Here is a 19,279-nt window from a genome sequence, read left to right on the forward strand (position 1 = left end):
AGTGTAATTGGAGGTAGAATGACCCTGGGTTTCATCTCCAAATAAAACCAAAGCTGGGCATGGTGGCGCACGCTTGTAATCCCAGTCCTTGGGAGGCTGAGACAGGAGGACCCGGGTTCACGGCCAGCCTCAATTATTTAGTGAGACCCTGTTACAAAATAATCAAAAATTGGGCTGGGGTGTAGCTTGGAGGTAGAATGTCCTTGGGTTCAATCCCCAGTACTGCAATAAATAAATAAATAAATAAATAAAGCCGGGTGAAATCAGGCATGGTGATACACACTTGTAATTCCAGCTTTGGGAGGCTGAGACAGGAGGACTGTGGTTCATGGACAGCCTCGGCTACCTATTGAGGCCCTTTGCAACTCAGTGAGACCCTGTTTCAAAATAAAGGATTAAAAAATAGAGCTAGATGCCAGGTGTGGCACACGCTTGTCATCCCCGCGCTTGGGAGGCTGAGACAGGAGGATCGCACAGGTTCGAAGCCAGCCTCAGCTACTGAGTGAGGCTCTCAGCTACTTAGTGAGACCCTGTTTCCAAATAAAATGTAAAAATAGGTCTGGGAGTATAGCTCGGAGGTAGAAAGCCCCTGGGGTTCCATAGAGCTAGGGTGTAGCGCAGAGGTAGAAGGCCCCCTGTATTCCATCCCCAGTACTGCAAAAATAAATAAATAAATAAATAAATAAATAAATAAATAAATAAAGCCGGGTTGGGGGCGCACGCCTGTAATCCCAGCACTTGGGGGGCTGAGACAGGAGGGTCGCAGGTTTGAAGTCAGCCTCAGCCACTCAGTGAGGCTCTCAGCAACCTATCAAGACCCTGTTTCCAAATTAAAAATAGATCTGGGGGTGTAGCCAAGAGGTAGAAGGCCCCTGGGTTTCATCCCCAGTACCACAAAACATAAAAATAATAAAAAGTAGCAGAAGCGAAACAAACCAGAAGTAGGGACCCGAAGTGCCCAGGTGTCTGTTCTTGGGGCTTCCCGGCCCAGCTAGGAAGGAGGGGCGTCCTCTGGGTCCCGGGATCCAGACTCTCCAATTCCAACCCAAGTAGGGCAGCGCCAGCTGGACGCCCCGATGGGGCTCAGAGCCCAGCGCAGGAGCTGCCCTCCCCGGCCGCCTGGGCCTTCCCGTAGCCGGCATCTTGGCCCCCCAAGTCCAAGAGCTTACCTGGTGTACAGACGGGCCGCGCTGGGCGAGCGAGGGGTCTGCTGTGACGCGGTGGGGGCCGCCTCTGCGGGGTGCGCTCTCCCGGGGGGGGGTCCGAATCACTCGACAAACACGCCTTGATCGTCGCTGTGCGCCGGGCCTGCTTGCAGCATGGAGCCCCGGACCTCCATTCCCACCCCGACCCCCCCAGCTGGGGTTCGTGTGGGGAGGGAACCCGGAGGAGAAACCAGAGAAAGGGGCAGGGAGGGGCCCGGCTTCGCCTGGGGTCTGGGGGCCTCGAGTCCACACCGCCAGAGGCCGGTCAGGAGCGGAGGACCCTGGCCGAGGCCGGGCTAGGGAGGAGGAGGGGGCGTCCAGACCATCTGCCGGCGCTGGGGGGCGGCGCAGCCGGTGGGCAGGGCGGGCTCGGACATTGCCCAGGGCGGGCACAGGCCTGGCCTCGGCCCAAGCTGGGGGCAGGGTGGTGGACAGCCGATGGCCCGCGGAGGGCAAAGTCCGGGGGTCACGGGCAAAACGGGGCCAAAGACCCCCCGAGGAGCTGCCTGCCGCCCGCCACGTGCCCGGGGCCTGACCGCCCCCCCCCGGGCTTCGGGGGGGCCCAGCCGGACGCCGACACCCCAGATGGGGGCGGGGCGGGGCCAGCGGCGGGGCTGGACGCGGTGGGGGCGGCGGGCGGGGCGGCGCTGGGCGTCCCGGGGGGCGGCGGCGCGCTCCCCCCCGCGGCCCGGGACCCCTCGGCCGGCCGGCTGCGCGGGTGCCGGCCCCCAGCCCCGCCCCGGGGCGGAGCCGCCCCGCCCCGCGCCCTGCGAGGCCGGGCCTCCGCGGAGGCCGCGCCGCGTCCGTGTGTCCGTCCGTCCGTCCGTCTGTCCATCGGGCCCGGCCCCGGCATGACGTCCCGCAGGGACCGGCTGCGCATCCCCGCGCTGACCCTCGAGTGAGTGGGCCGGCGGGCGGGCGGGGGGCCCCGCGCTCCGGCCCCGCAGCCCGCCATCGCGCCTCTCTCCGCAGCCTGCCGCCCAGCAGCCCCAGCCCGGCCCCGCGGAGCCCCGGCAGCCCCGGCAGCCCCGGCCTGCACCCCTGGAGGTAAGTGCGGCCCGGCCCGGAGCCTCAGTTTCCCCGCTCTCGAGCCCCGCCCGCCCCGCCGGGCCCGGCCGGGGAGTCCATCAGGGCCGCGGCTGACAGGTGGCCGGGCGGGGCCTGAGCCGGCCGAGGCTGCGCGACAGGTGCGGGTTCCCAGCGGGCGCCCTCGGGACCCCCGGGCACGCGCCCAGGCTCCAGTCCTGCCTCCCTCCCTGACCCCCAGGACTGGCGGCCAGCGTCCAGGAGGTCTGAGCCGGATCTCAGAGGGCTCCTTCGGACTCTGGCTGTCGTCCACACCCTGGTATGCACAGGCCGCTCAGGCTCTTAATGAGGAGAGGATAATGCGGGGCCCACCCATGTGGGTGCCAGGCCACGGGAAGAGGGCCTGTGCGGGGCCTGCTGGGTGCCGGGTGCCGAGGGCTGGGTGTGAGCCAGAGGAAGGTTCCTCTCAGTCCGCGGAGGTGGCAGTGGACTAGGGAATGGCCAAGCCAGACGCGTTCAAATGGAGACCTCGAGCACGTGGTGTTTGGACCCAAGCTGGGGCAGAACTAGGGGAAGACTGGCACAGGCGATAGGAACTGTCCTGGGCAAAGGTCCTGAGGCAGGTTGGAGATTTTAAAGCCTTTGTGGATGCTTTTTTTTTTTTGGGGGGGGGGAGTCTCCTGAGGCCAGGAAGTCAGGGATGTAACCAGGACAACTTCCAGGCAAAACATAAGGGGACATGCACTGGGGTAGCTGGGACTCCGTTTACTGGGGGCGTAAACAGAGGCCTAGACCCTCCGAGCCCGGTACCCAGGGGCTCCCTGGCGCTTTTCTGGCCAGACCTGACTGTCTTTGGCCTCGCCCCAAGGGCACCGGATGGGAGGGGAGGATCTGGTGCTGGGTGGGGCCGAGCAGGTTCTACCAGGAAGAAAGGCAGAAAGTTTGGGGCTGCAGCGGAGGCCGGCAGGGGGCAGCAGAGCCTCGGGCGGGGCAAGGAGATGGGTCCCTACCTCCCAGGCCCACACCCCAGGAAGGAGGCCCCAGGGCCCCAGAGCCCCAGCCCCTGCGTCCCCACCCCTTCCTCTGTCTCTGCCACTCTCCTCTGGCGGGACAGCTCCCCCGATCCCCGGGAATCCCAGCCGCCCCGGCCCCAGGACCCCCCTCTGCGCAGAGACCCCCGTCCTCCTGTCTTCCCAGGACTCCTGCAAGCCCTGAGCAGGGCCCCTTTCTCCCCCGACCCCCTTTTTTGCAGTACTGGGGATGGAACCCAGACGCCTTCTACCTCCGAGCTACACCCCCAGCCCTGTTTTATTCTTTATTTTGAAACAACGTCCCACGGAGTTCCAAAAGGCCTCACTAAATTCGGAGGCCGGCGTCTAACCTGCCATCCTCCTGTCTCAGCCTCCCCAGGACTGGGATTACAAGTGCGCGTGACCATGCCCGGCTCCGGACCCCTTCCTGCCCTCCTCATATACTTCTCTCATTGAGACCCTCCCGAGGGGTGTGATTCCCACGTCTTCCTGCTTGATATTTACTTGTTTTCCTCACCCAGCGGTTTGGAAGCCTCGCGAGGCTCAGGCCTGCCCCTGTCCTGGTCGTGCTGTCCTCAGAGCAGGGCCTGGTATACAGCAGGCGCTCCGCTGACGCTGTGGCGTGGCTGAGCAGGAAGGCTCTACCTGTGGTGTTGTTGGTGGAGGGGTGGTGTTGACGGAGGCCTTGACGTGGACCCTCAGGGACAAAAGCCTACTCCAGGCAGGAGGAGCGCTGTCAGAGGATATTCCTTCTGGGGCCTTGAATGCCGAGGGCAGGAGGAACGCGGATCCTGCTGGATCCGGGGACACCGGGGGCCAGGCAGGGTGCGGGACGGGGAAGGCCAGGCTAACAGTGGGCCGAGGGGGTCTGTGGACCTACTGGCTACTTGACCACTTAAGCACGAGCAGAGGTCACTGGCCAGCAGGCCAGGGTTCAGAGCCGAGCCCTGCGGGGAGGACCATCGGGGAGCCGGGAGGTGGGGCTCCCAGCAGCCGCCGCGCCATGGAGGGCACGGCTGGCCCCGGGGTCAGCCCTTTGAGGTGGTCCTCTGCAGTGGCAGGCCCTCTGGGTGGTCAGCGGAGAGGGGAAACTGAGTCCAGAAGGGTGTAGGCGTTGGCAGATGCCCTGGGAGGGCATTGGCGGGGTGCGCTGTGCCCTCGACTCCAGCCTGCCTCCGGGTCTCAAACATGTCCGCCTTCCACCCAGTTCTCTCTGTGGCTTCTCCATGACCTCAGTCTTCCTGTCCCCCAGCTCCCCGCAGCCCCTGCTTCCCATGGCAGACACGGGGGACTAGCAGGCGTGGTCCAGAACATACCGCTTCCCCGCTCAAATGCCCTCCATGGCTCCCCAGTGCTCTTCCAACAAACAGCTCCTTCCCGCAGACCACAAGGCCTGTGTGGTCAGCCCTGCTGGCCTCTTCCTCTGTCCTGCCCAGAGGCTTTCTACCTCAGGGCTATACTCCCACACCTTTTTTATATTTTATACTTTATTTGGAAACAGGGTCTCACTAAGTTGCCGAGAGCCTCACTAAGTAGCTGAGGCTGGCTTCGAACCTGTGCGATCCTCCCGTCTCAGCCTCCCAAGCGCGGGGATTACAAGTGTGCGCCACCACGCCGGCGTTCATACTTTTGTTTTTTGGTGATGGATGGGTACTAGGGATTGAACCCAGGGGATTCTACTCTGAGCTATACCCCCAGCCTCCTTTTTTTTTTTTTTTTTTTTTTTTTTTTTTTGTAATACTGGGAATTGGACCCAGGGGACATTCTACCCCTGAGCTACACATTCAGCCCTAGTTTTTATTCTTTTTTTTGGTACTGGGGATGGAACCCAGAGGCCTTCTACCTGAACTACACCCCCGGCCCTATTTTTTTTTTTTTTATTATGAAACAGGGTCTCACTGAGTTGCAGAGGACCTCACTAAGTAGCTGAGGCTGTCCGAGAACCGCGATCCTTCTCTCTCAGCCTCCCAAATACTGGAATTACAAGCGTGCGCCACCGCGCTCAGCTCGTATCCTTTATTTTGAAGTAGGGTCTCACTGAGTTGCAAAGGCTGCCATCACACTGGACTTTTTTTTTTAAAATAGAGCCTCACTAAATTGCTGAGGCTGGTCTCGAATCTGTGATCCTCTGGTCTCAGCCTCCCACGTCCTGGGATTACGGGCCTGCGCCACCTGCTCGGCCCGGGCCCCTCTTCTCCATGTCAGCCTCCCTCCTTCCTCAGTGTCTGAGAGGTCGCCTAGCTGGAGTCCCTGATGGCCAGCATTACTCCTTTCTCTCTTTGGTGTTTGAAATTCTCCTGTCTAGCCAGGCGTGGTGGCACAGGCTGGGAATCCAAGTACCTGGGAGGCTGAGGCAAGGAGGATCTAGGGTTCAAGGCCAGCCTCTGCAACTTAGTGAAACCTTTTTCTCAAGTTAAAAAAAGGACTGGGGTTGTAGCTCAGTAGTAAAGCACTCCTGGTTTCAATCTCCAGTACTATACAATCACACAAATTATCTTGTTAATTTTTTTTTTTTTTAGTAGAATGCCCAGGGGCATTCTACCTCCGAGCTACACACCCAGCCCTAGTTTTTATTCTTTATTTTATTTATTTATTTATTTTTTGGTGGTACTGGGGTTCCTGGAAGCCTTTCTACCTCCGGGATACACTCCCAGACCTATTTTTATACTTTTTTTTATTTGGAAACAGGGTCTCCTAAGCCAGCGCGCGCGGCTGGCTTCGACCCTGCGCGATCCTCCTGTCTCCGCCTCCCAAGCGGGGGGATTACAAGCGTGCGCCACCACGCCCGGCTTTATTCTTTATTTTAAAACAGGGTCTCACTGAGTTGCAGAGGGCCTCGCTAAGTGGTAGCGGAGGCTGTCCGAGATCCTCGGTCCTCCTGTCTGAGCCTCTGGAAGGCCGGGATTACAAGCTGCGCCACCACGCCGGGTTTAGCTGATTCCTCTGACTCCAACCAGGACTGAGGGTAACTGAGGTCAGGAAAAAATTTATTTATTTATTTTTGGCGGTACAGCCTGGTCCCCACTGGGTATCCAGAGTTGGGCACAGGAATGGGCATACACTAGAGGCTCAATAAATGTTCGCGGTGTGAATGAAAGACCGGATATGGGTGTTTGAGCTCCAGGTCGGGGGCACCTGGAAACATGGCGGTGTGTGAGTGGCCTGAGCAGAGCGGCGGGTGAGGCTGCGAGCCAGGCAGCAGCGCCTCCGCGCCTCCATTCCCGAATTCTCAGCTTTTCCTAGCCATGGGATGTGGGCTTCCGCTGGCGCGGGAAGAGGCAGCCTTCCAGGAACGCGCCCGGGCTTGCCGAGGCTGTCCTAAGGGGAGTCAGCATACATGTGGCGCCTACTGTGCGCTCGGCTTTCCTTCCCCGGCCACCGCTCTTCGGTGTGCACGGGCCTCCTCAGCCTCTTTCTGCTTCTCTGATGCCACCGGGGCTTTGCTGCAGGACTGTCAGAGATGGGGAAACTGAGGCCCCAGGTAGTGCGGTGCAACACTGACAGCATTTTCCAGGCGTGTCGCAGGCACCGACACCGGGTTCGGGTCCCCTGGGGTCAGCCCAGTGGCCCTCCAGCTGCGGGGGGACCGATCCGGCCCCCTCCCAGGCGCTCTGGGTGTCAGAGGACCTGGAGCACCGCCCTCTGTGCTAGACCAGGGCTGGGATCCCAGGGCCCGCGCCCGGAGCGCGGAGCCCGGGACAGGCGCCCCCTCCTCGGGCTGCCCGGGAGGAGAGGACGCCGGACTCTGCCACGCTGGAGTCCCAGGAGCCCGCCAGGGTGGGCGTGGTGGCCGGAGGGAGCCAGGACGCCGCGCGGGCCTGGGGGGGCGCGCTCAGAAGGGGCCAGCGCGCCGGGACAGGGGGAGGGGACGGCGACGGGATCTGCGTCGCGGGGAGGGAGACCGGATCTCCCCCTGCCCCCATCCCCGCCACCCCGCCACCCCCGACTTGCCGCCAACGCCCCGCCCCCGCCGCCCGGGGCCCTAGCGACGCCCCGCCCCCGCCGCCCGGGGCCCTAGCAACACTCCGCCCCGCCGCCTCGGCCCTAGCAACGCCCCGCCCCGCCGCCCGCGCCCCTGGCGACGCCCCGCCCCGCCGCCCGCGCCCCTGGCGACGCCCCGCCCCGCCGCCCTCGGCCCTAGCGACGCCCCGCCCCGCCGCCCTCGGCCCTAGCGACGCCCCGCCCACCGCGGCCCCGGCGCCCGCCGGCTTTCGCTTCCGCGTCGCTCGCCCCGCCCCCCGGGCCAGGCCCCGCCCCCGCGCTGGCCCGGGCGGGGTTCCCGCCGCGCAGAGGGGCGCGCGCTTCCTCCCGGCGCCCCCCCGCGGCCCGAGGCGCCCCCCGCCCGCCCGGCTCGGCGGGCTCCCGGGCCGATCGCGCCGCCGGCTGCGCCCCCGCGAGCCCCGGCCTCGAGCCGCGGCGGCCGCACAAAGGAGGCAGCATGTCCGACCCCAGCTACTGGACCGCGGTGGCTGCGCCGAGCCATCGGAGCCGCCTGGCCAAGGGCGCGCTGCTGCAGCGCTCCAAGAGGTAGGGCCGCCCGGCCCGGCGCAGGGGCCCGCGGCGTGGCTGGCCCTCGAGGGCCACCGCGGGGGGGTCCGGAGGGAGGGGCGGCGGCGCTCGAGGGCTCCGGGGTCTCGGGCACCTTCCTGTCGCCCCCTGTGCCCTGGACGGTGGCGTCCGCCCCGCGGGGTCAGAGCCTGGGTGGCCACAGGGGCAGCAGCGATCTGCGTCGGAGCCGGGGTTCGAACCCTGACCCCCAGGACTCGGCCGAACCCAAGCGGGGCTTGGGCACACTGAAGCTAGTGTGTCCTGAGCCCACTCGGCGGAGATGTTGGCTCAGAAGCAAATATTTACTGCAGGAGGCGGGCGTGGGGGTGGGATGTCAGAGCCCAAGTGGCCGGGGTTCCTCTCCTGGGACCGGAGGCCACCCCGAGTTGGGCCTCGGCTCCGCACTGCTGGGCTGTGTGGCCTCCTGCGCCGGACCTCTCTGTGCTTGGGTTGGCCCGGGCGGTGGGCCCGGCTGTGAGGCCTGGAGTGCTGAGGTTTCTCCGGAGGCCCCGGGGGTGACGTGGGGTACTGGGGGGTCCTATCGACTGGGGCGCAGAGCCTGCTTCGCCATATCACTCCCTTTGTGCCCGGGTGTCTGCAGACGCTGCCGAGTGAGGCTTCCGAGGGCGCCGGGCCTCCTCTTGCAGGGAGGTTATGTAAACAGTTGGCGTCGGATAGATGCTCGGGAAGTGAGTGGATGGGTCGGCTGCTCCGAGGCCTCAGACTGGCGGGTGGGGCGGGCTCGGCAGGAAGTCCGGGGGGGCCTGGCCTCGCCTTCTCCCCCCGCACCTGAGGCCGGGGCTGAACCCCGACGCCGTGGACCTCCGCGGCCTCAGTCTCCCCAGCCTGGGAAGTGGGTACAGCGGGTCTCGCCCACGGGGCGAGGGCCGGTCGGGGGGTCGGGGCTGGGTGACTTGACTCTCCCCGGAAGTGCGCAGGTGCCCGCCGGCGCCCAGGGCGGATTTCGCGGAATCTGAGAGCATCCTTCCAGGTGGACGCATGGCGAGCTGTCTCTCCCCGGCAGGGCTGTCCCCGGCCGGGCTCCCTGCGCGGCGCGGGCGGCGCGCGGGGGCCGCGTTGCTGAGCTGCCGAGCGGCTGCGGGGGGCGGGAGGCGGGGAGCTGTCACTCCAGGCCCCGCTCTGCCCGGGGGGGGGGGGCAGACAGGGTGAGGGGCCCGCCCCAGCCTGCCGCTCAAACCCTTTCTGTCTTTGGTGGTACTGGGGTGGAACCCAGGGGCTTTCTACCTCTGGGCTATGCTCTCATACCTATTTTATACTTTACTGGGAAACAGAGTTTCACTAAAGTTGCAGAGCGCCTAAGTGGCTGAGGCTGGCTTCTAACCTATGTACGCGATCCTCCTGTCTCAGCCTCCTCCCAAGTGCGGTGATTACAAACTGCGCCACCACGCCCGGCTTCCCTGCCCTATTTTTTTATTCTTTATTTTGAAACCGGGTCTCACTGAGTTCCGTGGGGTCCTTACTAAGTAGCTGAGGTTGGCTCTAGAGCCTAGGATCCTCCTGTCTCAAGTACTGGGGTTACGCCTGGCTAGGGGGTATTCTTTTTTATTTTATTTTATTTTATTTTATTTTATTTTTTGGTGGTACTGGGGTTCCTGGAAGCCCTTCTACCTCCGGGCTACACTCCCACGGGCTACACTCCCAGACCTATTTTTTAACTTTATGTGGAAACAGCGTCTCTTAAGCCAGCGAGGCTGGCTCTGAACCAGCGCGATCCTCCTGTCTGCGCCTCCCAAGCGCGGGGATTACAGGCGTGCGCCACCACGCCCGGCTAGTTATTGTTTTTTGATTCTGAGAATTGAACCCAGGGATTCTACCTCCAAGCTACATTCCAGCTTGATTTTATTTCTTTTGGAAATAGGGTCTTGCCTAGGTTTCTGAGAACCTCATTAAGCTGCCGACGTTGGTGTTGAACCTGAGATCCTCCTGTCTCAGCCTCCCAAGTCCTGGGACTACAAGTGTGCACCACTGTGTCTGGCTGAACCCAGGGGTATTCTGTCTGCCTCAGAGATATAATCAAGCCCTGTTTTATTTATTTACTTATATTTTCTTTTGTGGTACTATGGACTGAACCTAGGGCATTCTTCTCTGAGCTACATCCCCAGCCCTATTTTATTGTATTTATTTATTTAGTGGTACTGGAGTTCCTGGAAGCCCTTCTACCTCCGGGCTACACTCCCAGACCTATATATATATATATATATATATATATTTATATTTTATTTGGAAACAGGGTCTCACTAAGTTGCTGAGAGCCTCACTAAGTAGCTGAGGCTGGCTTCGAACCTGTGCGATCCTCCCGTCTCAGCCTCCCAAGCGCGGGGATTACAAGCGTGCGCCACCATGCCCGGCCAGATTGGCTTTTTAGAGCCAGGTGTGGTGGCGCGCGCTTGTAATCCCAGCATTGGGGAGGCTGAGACAGGAGGATCACACAGGTTCAAAGCCAGCCTCAGCTACTGAGTGCGGCCCTTTGCAACTCATTAGACCTTGTTTCAAAAATAAAGAATAAAAAAATAGGGCTGGGTGTAGCTCGAAGGTAAAATGCCCCTGGGTTCCATCCCAGGACCCCTCCCAAAAAAAAACCCATATTGGCTTTTTATTTATTTGTTCATATTATAACTGAATCGGACTGCTTTAAAGGTGACAAAATGAGTATAGAGATGTCCTAAAGGAAATTGCACTGCCGTCTAGCGGAGGAGACAGGCCTGGCAGTGTGTGTGTGTGTGTGTGTGTGTGTGTGTGTGTGTGTGTGTGCGCACGCGCGCACATATGCATGTGGGTGTGGTACTGGGGAATGAACCCAGGGGAGCTCAGATTGTGTGTGTGTGTGTGTGTGTGTGTGTGAGAGAGAGAGAGAGAGAGAGAGAGAGAGACAGAAAGACAGACGGACGCTGGGGATGGAGCCCAGGGACATTCGACCTCCGAGCTACACCCCCAGCCCTATTTTTTATGTTTTATCTTGAAACCGGGTCTCACTGAGTTGCAGAGGGCCTCACTAAGTAGCTGAGGCTGGCCATGAACTGTGATCCTCCTGTCTCAGCCTCCCAAATGCTGGGATTACAAGCGTGCGCCACCACGCCCGGCTTCCCAGCCCTATTTTATTTTTCCTTTGAAACAGCGTCTTGCTAGGTTGTTGAGGGTCTCACTACGTGCAGAAGACGGCCTTGAACCCGCAATCCTCCTGTCTCAGCCTCCCAAGCACAGGGATTGCAAGCGTGCTCCCCACGCCCGGCTCAGGCTGGCATTTTAGCAGGGCTTGGAGAGGATGCCTGGGGGGGGCAGAGCTGGGAGGGGCGCTGAGTGGAGCAGGTCTCTCTGCCCACGGGGCGCTCTGGGCTGCTGCCTGCCCTCCATCCTCTTTTGGGGTGCACCCAGCAGCAGTCGCTGCATGGCAGACAAGTGAGGGTGAAATGATAAACATAGCCAGGGGTGGTGGCGCACGCTTGTCATCTCAGTACTGGGGAGGCTGAGGAGGAGGACCGCAGGTTTTTGTTTTGGTGGTACTGGGGGTGGAACCCAGAGGCTTTCTACCTCCGGGCTATACTCCCAGACCTATTTTTTTTAATATTTTATTTTGAAACAGGGTCTCACTAAGTTGCTGAGAGCCTCACTAAGGAGCTGAGGCTGGCTTCGAACCTGTGCGATCCTCCTGTCTCAGCCTCCCAAGTGCGGGGATTACAAGCGTGCGCCACCACGCCCGGCTAGGATCACAGGTTCGAGGCCAGCCTCAGGAACTTGGTAAGGCCCCCCAGCCACTTACTGAGACCTGGTTACAAAATTTTAAAAAAAAAAATAGGGCTGGGAGTGTTATCTCAGAAGTAAAAGGCCTCTGGATTCAATCCCCAGTACCACACACGAAAATAAATAAGAATAAGCCGGGCGTGGTGGCACAGGCTTGTAATCCCAGCATTCGGGAGGCTGAGACAGGAGGATCGTGGTTCATGGACAGCCTCAGCTACTTAGTGAGGCCCTCTGCAACTCAGTGAGACCCCGTTTCCAAATAAAAGGAAAAAAATGGGCTGGGTGTAGCTTGGAGGTAGAATGCCCCTGGGTTCCATCCCCAGTACCACAAAAATAAATACATAGATACATAAATAATAAAATAACAATAATAAAGGAAGTACAAACGTGGGAGTCTTGGGAAGCTGTGCGGGAGTGTGTCCCCTGAGGCTGGAAGCCTGGGTTAAGGATGGTGGGTGAGGGCCGGGCCGTGGTGGTGCACGCTCATCATCCCAGCATTCGGGAGGCTGAGACCGGAGGATCGCGGTTCGCGGACAGCCTCAGCTACTTCGTGAGGCCCTCTGCAACTCAGTGAGACCCGGTTTCAAAATAAAGAATAAAAGAAAATTGGGCAGAGGATGTAACTTGGAGGTCAAACGCCCCTGGGTTCCATCCCCAGACCCGAAGCAAAATAAAAAATAAAAAAGGCTGGTGGGTACAGGGTGCGGTGCGGCCTGCAGCCCTGCTGGGGAGCCGCCCCGCTGCGCCCCGCGGGCGGGTGGTCCCGGGGGGCCCTGGCGGCCGCCTGACACCCCTGCTTCACAGCTGCCGCAGCGGGAACCGCAAGAGCCTGGTGGTGGGCACGCCGTCGCCGACCCTCTCCAGACCCCTGTCGCCACTGTCCGTCCCAACGGGTGAGTGCCGGGGGGGGCGGGGGCGCCGCGGGGCCCTGCCCGCGCTGACTCAGTCTCCCCACCGTCCTCAGCAGGCAGCAGCCCCCTGGACAGTCCGCGGAACTTCTCAGCGGCCGCCGCAGCCCTCAACTTCCCCTTCCCGCGCAGGTGAGCGCCCGGGCGGGCGGGGGGCTGGGCTGCGGTGCCATGGACGCCCCTCACTGCCCCTCGCCTCCCCTGGGCCCTGCATGACCGCGGCTCCCGCCCAACACAGGCTTCCGCAGCGCATTCCTCGTGTGGACAGGTAGTGACGCCCCTGGGTGGGAGGAGGGGGCACGGCCTGACCCAGGGCCAGGAGTCACCCCCAAAGCCGTCAACCCGAGCCCCGCGTGGTGGCCACGCTTGCAATCCCAGCATTCTGGAGGCTGAGACAGGAGGATCTGGTTCGCAGACAGCTCGGCTACTTAGGGAGGCCCTCTGCAACTCAGTGAGACCCTGTTTCAAAATAAAGAATAAAACCTGAAAGCCCGGCGTGGTGGCGCACGCTTGTGATCCCAGCATTCGGGAGGCTGAGACGGGAGGATCGCGGTTCGCAGACAGCCTCAGCTACTTAGGCCCTCCGTAACGTAGTGAGACCCTGTTTCAAAATAAAGAATAAAAAACAGGGCGGGGGGGGGGTGTGTGGCTTGGGAGGTCGAATACCCTGGGTTTCATCCCCAGACCCCACCCCCCAAAAAAAAAGAAAAACTAGGGCTGGGGGTGTATCTCAGAGGTAGAATGCTCCTGGGTTCCACCCCCAGCACTGCATAAATAAATAAATAAATAAATGCCATCAACCCCTTTACCAAGAGACTACTGAACACCCGTCACTGTCGGGGCCTTGAAGTTTACTCTGTTCAGCGCTTATTGGGCACCTGCTGTGTGCACTGCCGCACTCTTTGCCAAGGACTTGCCCGAGCACAGGAGACTGGACTTTGGCCCCGGGGCATCTTGGTCTGGTGGGACAGCCAGTGGGCGCCCGCAGCTGCGGTTAGGGAGGGCCTCCTGGAGGCGGTGTCTGAGCGCCGTGCCCGTGTCCTCGGCCCCCTCAGGAGTCCTCCCTGCCACGTAGCAGGGTCTGGCCTCGCAGGACCTGCCCCGGGGCCCCACAGACCACAGGGACCGGGCGGCGCTTTCATGTCTCCTCCCCTCCGCAGGGCGGACGGCAGAAGATGGTCCCTGGCGTCTCTCCCGTCTTCCGGCTATGGAACCAACACACCCAGCTCCACGGTCTCGGTAGGCACCGCCCCGCGAGGCAGCGGGTGGCAGGACACACCCGTGCCTTTTTCAGAGGTCTCAGACGTCAACTCAGCGGGCAGAATGTCAGCACAGGCCCCGTCTGGGCAGCGTGGGCGGCCTCTCAATGAACCCAGCTTTGGCCCTAAAGAGTTCCCACTCTGGATCCAGCATTAGCCCCACAGAGACCTCTGGTCTGTGAGGTCAGACCCTGACCAGAGGGAGGTGTGGGGCAGAGAGGCCTTCCCGAAGGAGGGGGCATTGGAGGTGGGGCTTTGAGGGATGCGTAGGAGAGTGTGGCTACCCGATGGCCGTGAGGGGGTCTCGGGCCTGGCTCGGCCTGACCTCCCCCTCCCCACCAGTCAAGCTCATCCTCGCGGGAGCGTCTCCACCAGCTTCCCTTCCAGCCCACGCCAGACGAGCTGCACTTCCTGTCCAAGCACTTCCGCAGCTCGGAGAGCGTGGCCGAGGAGGAGGGCGGCCGCTCCCCCCGCCTTCGACCCCGCTCCCGCAGCCTCAGGTGGGCCTCGAGCCGGCCGCGTGGCCTCGCGGGGCGGCTGGGGACCCCAGGCTGTCACTCCGCCCCCGGCCGGGTCCTGCGTCCGGCATCAGCCAACCACTTCCATCCCCTCCAGCCCCGGGCGCACCTCGGGGACCTTCGACAACGAGATCGTCATGATGAACCACGTGTACCGGGAGCGGTTCCCCAAGGTGGGCAGCGCTGGCCGCGGCCGCCTCCGTCTGCGACCCAAGGGCACCTGCCCGCCGCCATGTGTCCCCACCCCGTCCGCTCCCCCTGCCGCCCACTGCCGATGCCCCCTGTCCCCGCCGCCATGTGTCCCCACCCCGTCCGCTCCCCCTGCCGCCCACTGCCGATGCCCCCCGCCCCTGCCCCCTGCCCACCTCTGACCAGGCCCCACGCCCTGCCCAGGCCACTGCACAGATGGAGGGCCGCCTGCAGGAGTTCCTGGCGGCCTACGCGCCCGGCGCCCGGCTGGCGCTGGCCGACGGCGTCCTGGGCTTCATCCACCACCAGATCGTGGAGCTGGCCCGAGACTGCCTGGCCAAGTCCGGCGAGGCCCTGGTCACCTCGCGCTACTTCCTGGAGATGCAGGAGAAGCTGGAGCGGCTGCTTCAGGACGTGGGTGGAGGGGCGGGGCCAGGCGGGAGGGCGGGGCCAGGCGGGAGGGCGGGGCCAGGCGGGAGGGCGGGGCTAGGCAGGAGGGGAGGGACCAGACGGGAGGGCGGGGCCAGACGGGAGGGCGGGGCCAGGCAGGGAGGGCGGGGCCAGGCAGGGAGGGCGGGGAGCGGCCAAGTGGGAAGGCGAGGGGCGGGGCCAGAAGAAAGGGACCTGGTGGGTCCTCAGGGGCAGGGCCGGGCGTCTGTCAGGAGGTGGGGGCAGAATGGAGGGCTGGGTTTGGCGGGGGTCTTGGGGTGGGACAGGACTTTGCAGGGAGGGGACCCTATAGTCAGGGGCGGGGCCGGGAGAAGCCGGTCCGGCGGGGAGGGGCGGGGCAGATAGGAGAGGCGGGCGGGGCCTGGGGGCGGGGTCAGGTGGAGGTGGAGAAGGAGGGGCCAGTGGGCAGGGGAGGAGCCAGGCACCGTGGGCAGGGGCCGGTGGGAGGGGCTAGGCCACCGTGGGGAGGAGCCCGGCGGGGCGGGGCCTCGGTGACGCCACGCCCACCTGCCCAGGCTCACGAGCGCTCCGATAGCGAAGAGGTGGGCTTTATCGTCCAGCTGGTCCGGAAGCTGCTGATCATCATCTCGCGCCCAGCGCGGCTTCTCGAGTGCCTGGTGAGCCCCCAGGTCACCGCGGGGCCAGGCCGATGACAGGCCGGCCCAGGCCTGAGAGCCGGGGTAGGGCTCAGGTGTAGGGCGGGGTCGCGCTCACCTGGCCGCTCTGCACCCGCAGGAGTTCGATCCCGAGGAGTTCTACCACCTGCTGGAGGCCGCCGAGGGCCAGGCTCGGGAGGGCCAGGGCATCAAGACCGACCTGCCCCAGTACATCATCGGGCAGCTGGGCCTGGCCAAGGACCCGCTGGAGGGTGAGCGGGGCGGGTGGGGCCCGCGACGTGGCCTCCTCCAGAGCGCCCCAGGCCGGCCGAAGCGCCGCCGGGGCCGGGGTGGGGCTGAGCCGGGCAGGGGCGGCCGGTGGTCAGGGCTTGCCGAGCCTGCGTGGATTCCGTCCCCATCGAGCGCCGCCAGAAATACACGGAACAGTTACTAAAGCCAAGAAAGCCAGGTTTAGTAACACAGGCGTGTGCTTGGGAGGCTGAGACAGGAGGGTTGCAGGTTCGAGGACACCCTCAGCAGGTGAGACTTTAATCAACCCAGCACGACTCTTATTTTCAAATAAGAAACAAAATCAGGCTGGGGCTATAGCTCGAAGATAGAATGCCTCTGGGATCAGGCCTCATTATCACTCACACACACAGTAAAGCTGGGTGTGGTGGCACGCACCTGTGGTCTCAGCGCCTCAGGAGGCTGAGGCATGGTGGGTAGCAGAGCCCAGGAGTCAGAGCAAGACCCAGAGGGCCCGCGGCAGAGCCTGGCCACAGCCATCTCAGGACTGGGCTGCAGGGGGCCCTGAAAAGATGCGTTTGGAAGGATGTGTAGGAGTTTGCTGGGAGCAGGAACAGCTTGAGTTCAGACCTGGAGGCTGTATTGAGAAGTTTAGAGAGAGGCGCCTGGGCGGCCCACAGGCCCTTCTGCAGGGATCCTCAGCTGTTAGCCAGCCCAGCCTCCTGGGCATGGCACAAGGACAGCATCCTGGGACTCTCGGGGCAGCCAGCACCTTCTCCCCAGCCCGCAGTGAGCCCCAGGGGCCTCAGGGAATTCCTGGGTGGAGAGGGGCAATGCCCTAGACAGACTCTTCCCTGAACTTGCAGAGATTGTGCCCCTGAGTGACCTGGACGGAGCACAGCCACCAGCACCCGAGTCCCCAGAGGTGAGTTCCTGAGTGCTGGAGCCCTGCCCTGGCTTGTTCTCTCCAGGGTGAGCCCGGTGGCCCTGGGAGGGGCTGGGTCTGCTGAGGTTTGGGGTGTAGTAGGTGTTTAATAAGACACCTGGGGTGGGTGTGGTGGCGCACACTTGTAACCCCAGCACTTGGGAGCCTGAGGCAGGAGGATCGTAGGTTCAAAGCCATCCTCAGCTACGGAGTGAGGCCCTCCACAACTTATACCCTGTTTCAAAATAAAAAATAAAGGCTGGGTGTGATGGCTTACGCTTGTAATCCCAGTACTGAGGAGGATGAGACAGGAGGATTGCAGTTCGAGGACAGCCTCAGCTAGTTAGTGAGGCCCTCTGCAACTTGGTGACACCTTGTTTCAAAATAAAGAATAGCCGGGCGTAGTGGCACACGCACGCTTGTAATCTCCGCGCTTGGGAGGTGGAGACGGGAGGATCGCGCAGGTTCGCTGGCTTAAGAGACCCTGTTTCCAAATAAAAATATAAAATAGGTATGGGCGTGTAGCCCAGAGGTAGAAGGGTCTCCAGGAACCCCAGTACCACCTAAATAAATAAATGAAAGAAAGAAAATTAAAAAATAGGGTAGGGGGTGTAGCTCAGAGATGAAATACCCCTGGGTTCCATCCTCAGTACCAGAATAAATAAACAAACAGACATCTCAGGGCCAGGCGTGGTGGCTCACACTTATAATCTCAGCATTCGGGAGGCAGAAACTGGAGGGTCATGGTTTGCAGACAGCCTCGGGTTCTTAGCGAGGCCCTTCGCAACTCAGTGAGACCCTCTTTCAAAAATAAAAAGACTAGCCGGGCGTGGTGGTGCACACTTGTTATCCCCGCACTTGGGAGGCAGAGACAGGAGGATCGCGCAGGTTCGAAGCCAGCCACGCGCGCTGGTTTAGGAGACCCTGTTTCCAAATAAAAATGTAAAAATAGGTCTGGGAGTGTAGCCCGGAGGTAAAAGGGCTTCCAGGAACCCCAGTACCACAAAAATAAATAAATAAAATAAATAAAATAAATAAAAAGACTAAAAAAATAGGGCTAAGGGTGTAGTTTGGAGGTACAGTGCTCCTGGGTTCCATCCCCAGTACTGTAAAAAATCAAAAATAAAATAAATTAACACCTCAGACTTTGGAGGGTGGCAATGAGTGGGACTGCCTTGCTGTGGATGTCAGGCAGGGCTGGGACAGGTAAGTTGCAGAGGGCACTGGAGGGGTGGGTTTCAAGGGATCTATAGGGGTTTGCCAGGAGGAGAGCACAGCTTGAACAAAAGCCCAGAAACCAGGAGGCAGGTTCGAGGAGCACGGATAGGAGAGAAGTCGCAACGCGCACCAGGACTGGCGCTTTGGACGTAGGGTGGGAGGGGCCAGGCCGGCTCTGTGCTGGGGCAGGACCCTGAGCCCTGCTTATCCCGCAGAGCCGAGCCCTGGGTGGCACATCCCGGAGAAAGCCCTGCGAGAGCGACTTCGAGACGATCAAGCTTATCAGCAATGGGGCCTATGGGTGAGTCCTGGGCCCCTGCACCGCTTCTCAGATGCCCAGGGATGTGGCTCTGGGCCAGCACTGCCGGGCGCCTGCGCGGTGGGACCTGTCTGACCTCCGCCCTCACCTGCCCTGGGCGCGGACGGCTGGAGCTGCTGCAGCTGACCTCCAGGGGGCAGTAGCGAGCAGCAGGCTCCAGCCGCTCACAGCTCTGCCTGGGGTCTCAAGCATGAACCTTCGGACTCTGCGCCTTAGGGGTCCCGTGGGGAAGGGAGGGGGCCGGCCCGGGGCAGAGGGGCCGCGGGCTGCAGCTCGGGTCAGAGCGTCTGCGCAGCAGAGGCGGGGGCCTTCACGCCCCCAGGATTCTCTTCCCTCCTGCTAGGAGATGGAGCGTGCGTGGCTCCTAGCGGCTTGAATTCTGCTTAGCTGGCTCCCTTTGTATCTTAGTGAGACCGTGTTTCAAAATAAAGAATAAAAAAATAGGGCCGGGGCTCTGTCTCGGAGGTAGAATGCCCCTGGGTTCCATCCCCAGTACCGGGGAAAAAAAAAAAAATTAGAAGAAAAAGCTGGGCATGGTAGCACATACCTGTAATCGTAATCCCAGCACTTGGGAGGCTGAGACAGGAGCATCAAGGTTCGCAGCCAGCCTCAGCCACTTAGTGAGGCCCTCTGCAACTTAGTGAGACTGTTTCAAGATAAAGAACAAGAAATAGGGCCGGGCGTGGTGGCGCTTGGGAGGCTGAGACAAGAGGATCACACAGGTTGGAAGCCAGCCTCAGCTTAGTGAGGCTCTCAGCTACTTAGTGAGACCCTGTTTCCAAATAAAATATAAAATGGATCTTGGAGTATAGCCCGGAGGTAGAAAGCCCCTGGGTTCCACCCCCAGTACCACCAAAAAAAAAAAAAAAAAAAAAAAAAAAAAAAAGAAAGAAAGAAAAAAAAAAAAAAGAACAAGAAATAGGGCTGGGGACGTAGCTCCGCAGTAGATGCCCCGGGGTTCCATCCCCAGTACTGCAAATATATATAATAAAAGTCAAAAAGTGGCGGGTATTTAAGGAGAAGGGCGTGCTGATTTCCCTGTGTCGACCCGCACACGGTGTATGTTCTGCTCACCCTGT

The 19,279-nt window shown here is 61.5% G+C and overlaps 1 protein-coding gene across 1 annotated transcript in view; it reads left to right on the forward strand.

Moving 5' to 3' along the window:
- MAST3 (microtubule associated serine/threonine kinase 3) overlaps nt 1-19,279 on the forward strand; it is a gene marked incomplete at both ends in the record, with an annotated part of 41,479 nt that overhangs the window by 10,046 nt on the left and 12,154 nt on the right. Inside the window, 11 exons of the mRNA XM_080715435.1 lie at nt 2,178-2,252; nt 12,374-12,462; nt 12,534-12,609; nt 13,638-13,716; nt 14,079-14,236; nt 14,352-14,427; nt 14,648-14,857; nt 15,409-15,510; nt 15,629-15,761; nt 16,605-16,663; nt 18,097-18,182. Of these exons, the coding sequence (XP_080571561.1) occupies nt 2,178-2,252; nt 12,374-12,462; nt 12,534-12,609; nt 13,638-13,716; nt 14,079-14,236; nt 14,352-14,427; nt 14,648-14,857; nt 15,409-15,510; nt 15,629-15,761; nt 16,605-16,663; nt 18,097-18,182 (1,143 nt within the window). The remainder of the gene's footprint in view (nt 1-2,177; nt 2,253-12,373; nt 12,463-12,533; nt 12,610-13,637; nt 13,717-14,078; nt 14,237-14,351; nt 14,428-14,647; nt 14,858-15,408; nt 15,511-15,628; nt 15,762-16,604; nt 16,664-18,096; nt 18,183-19,279) is intronic.

This window comes from Muscardinus avellanarius (genome assembly GCF_963383645.1).
Source record: "Muscardinus avellanarius genome assembly, chromosome: 18".
NCBI classification, from domain to species: domain Eukaryota; kingdom Metazoa; phylum Chordata; class Mammalia; order Rodentia; family Gliridae; genus Muscardinus; species Muscardinus avellanarius.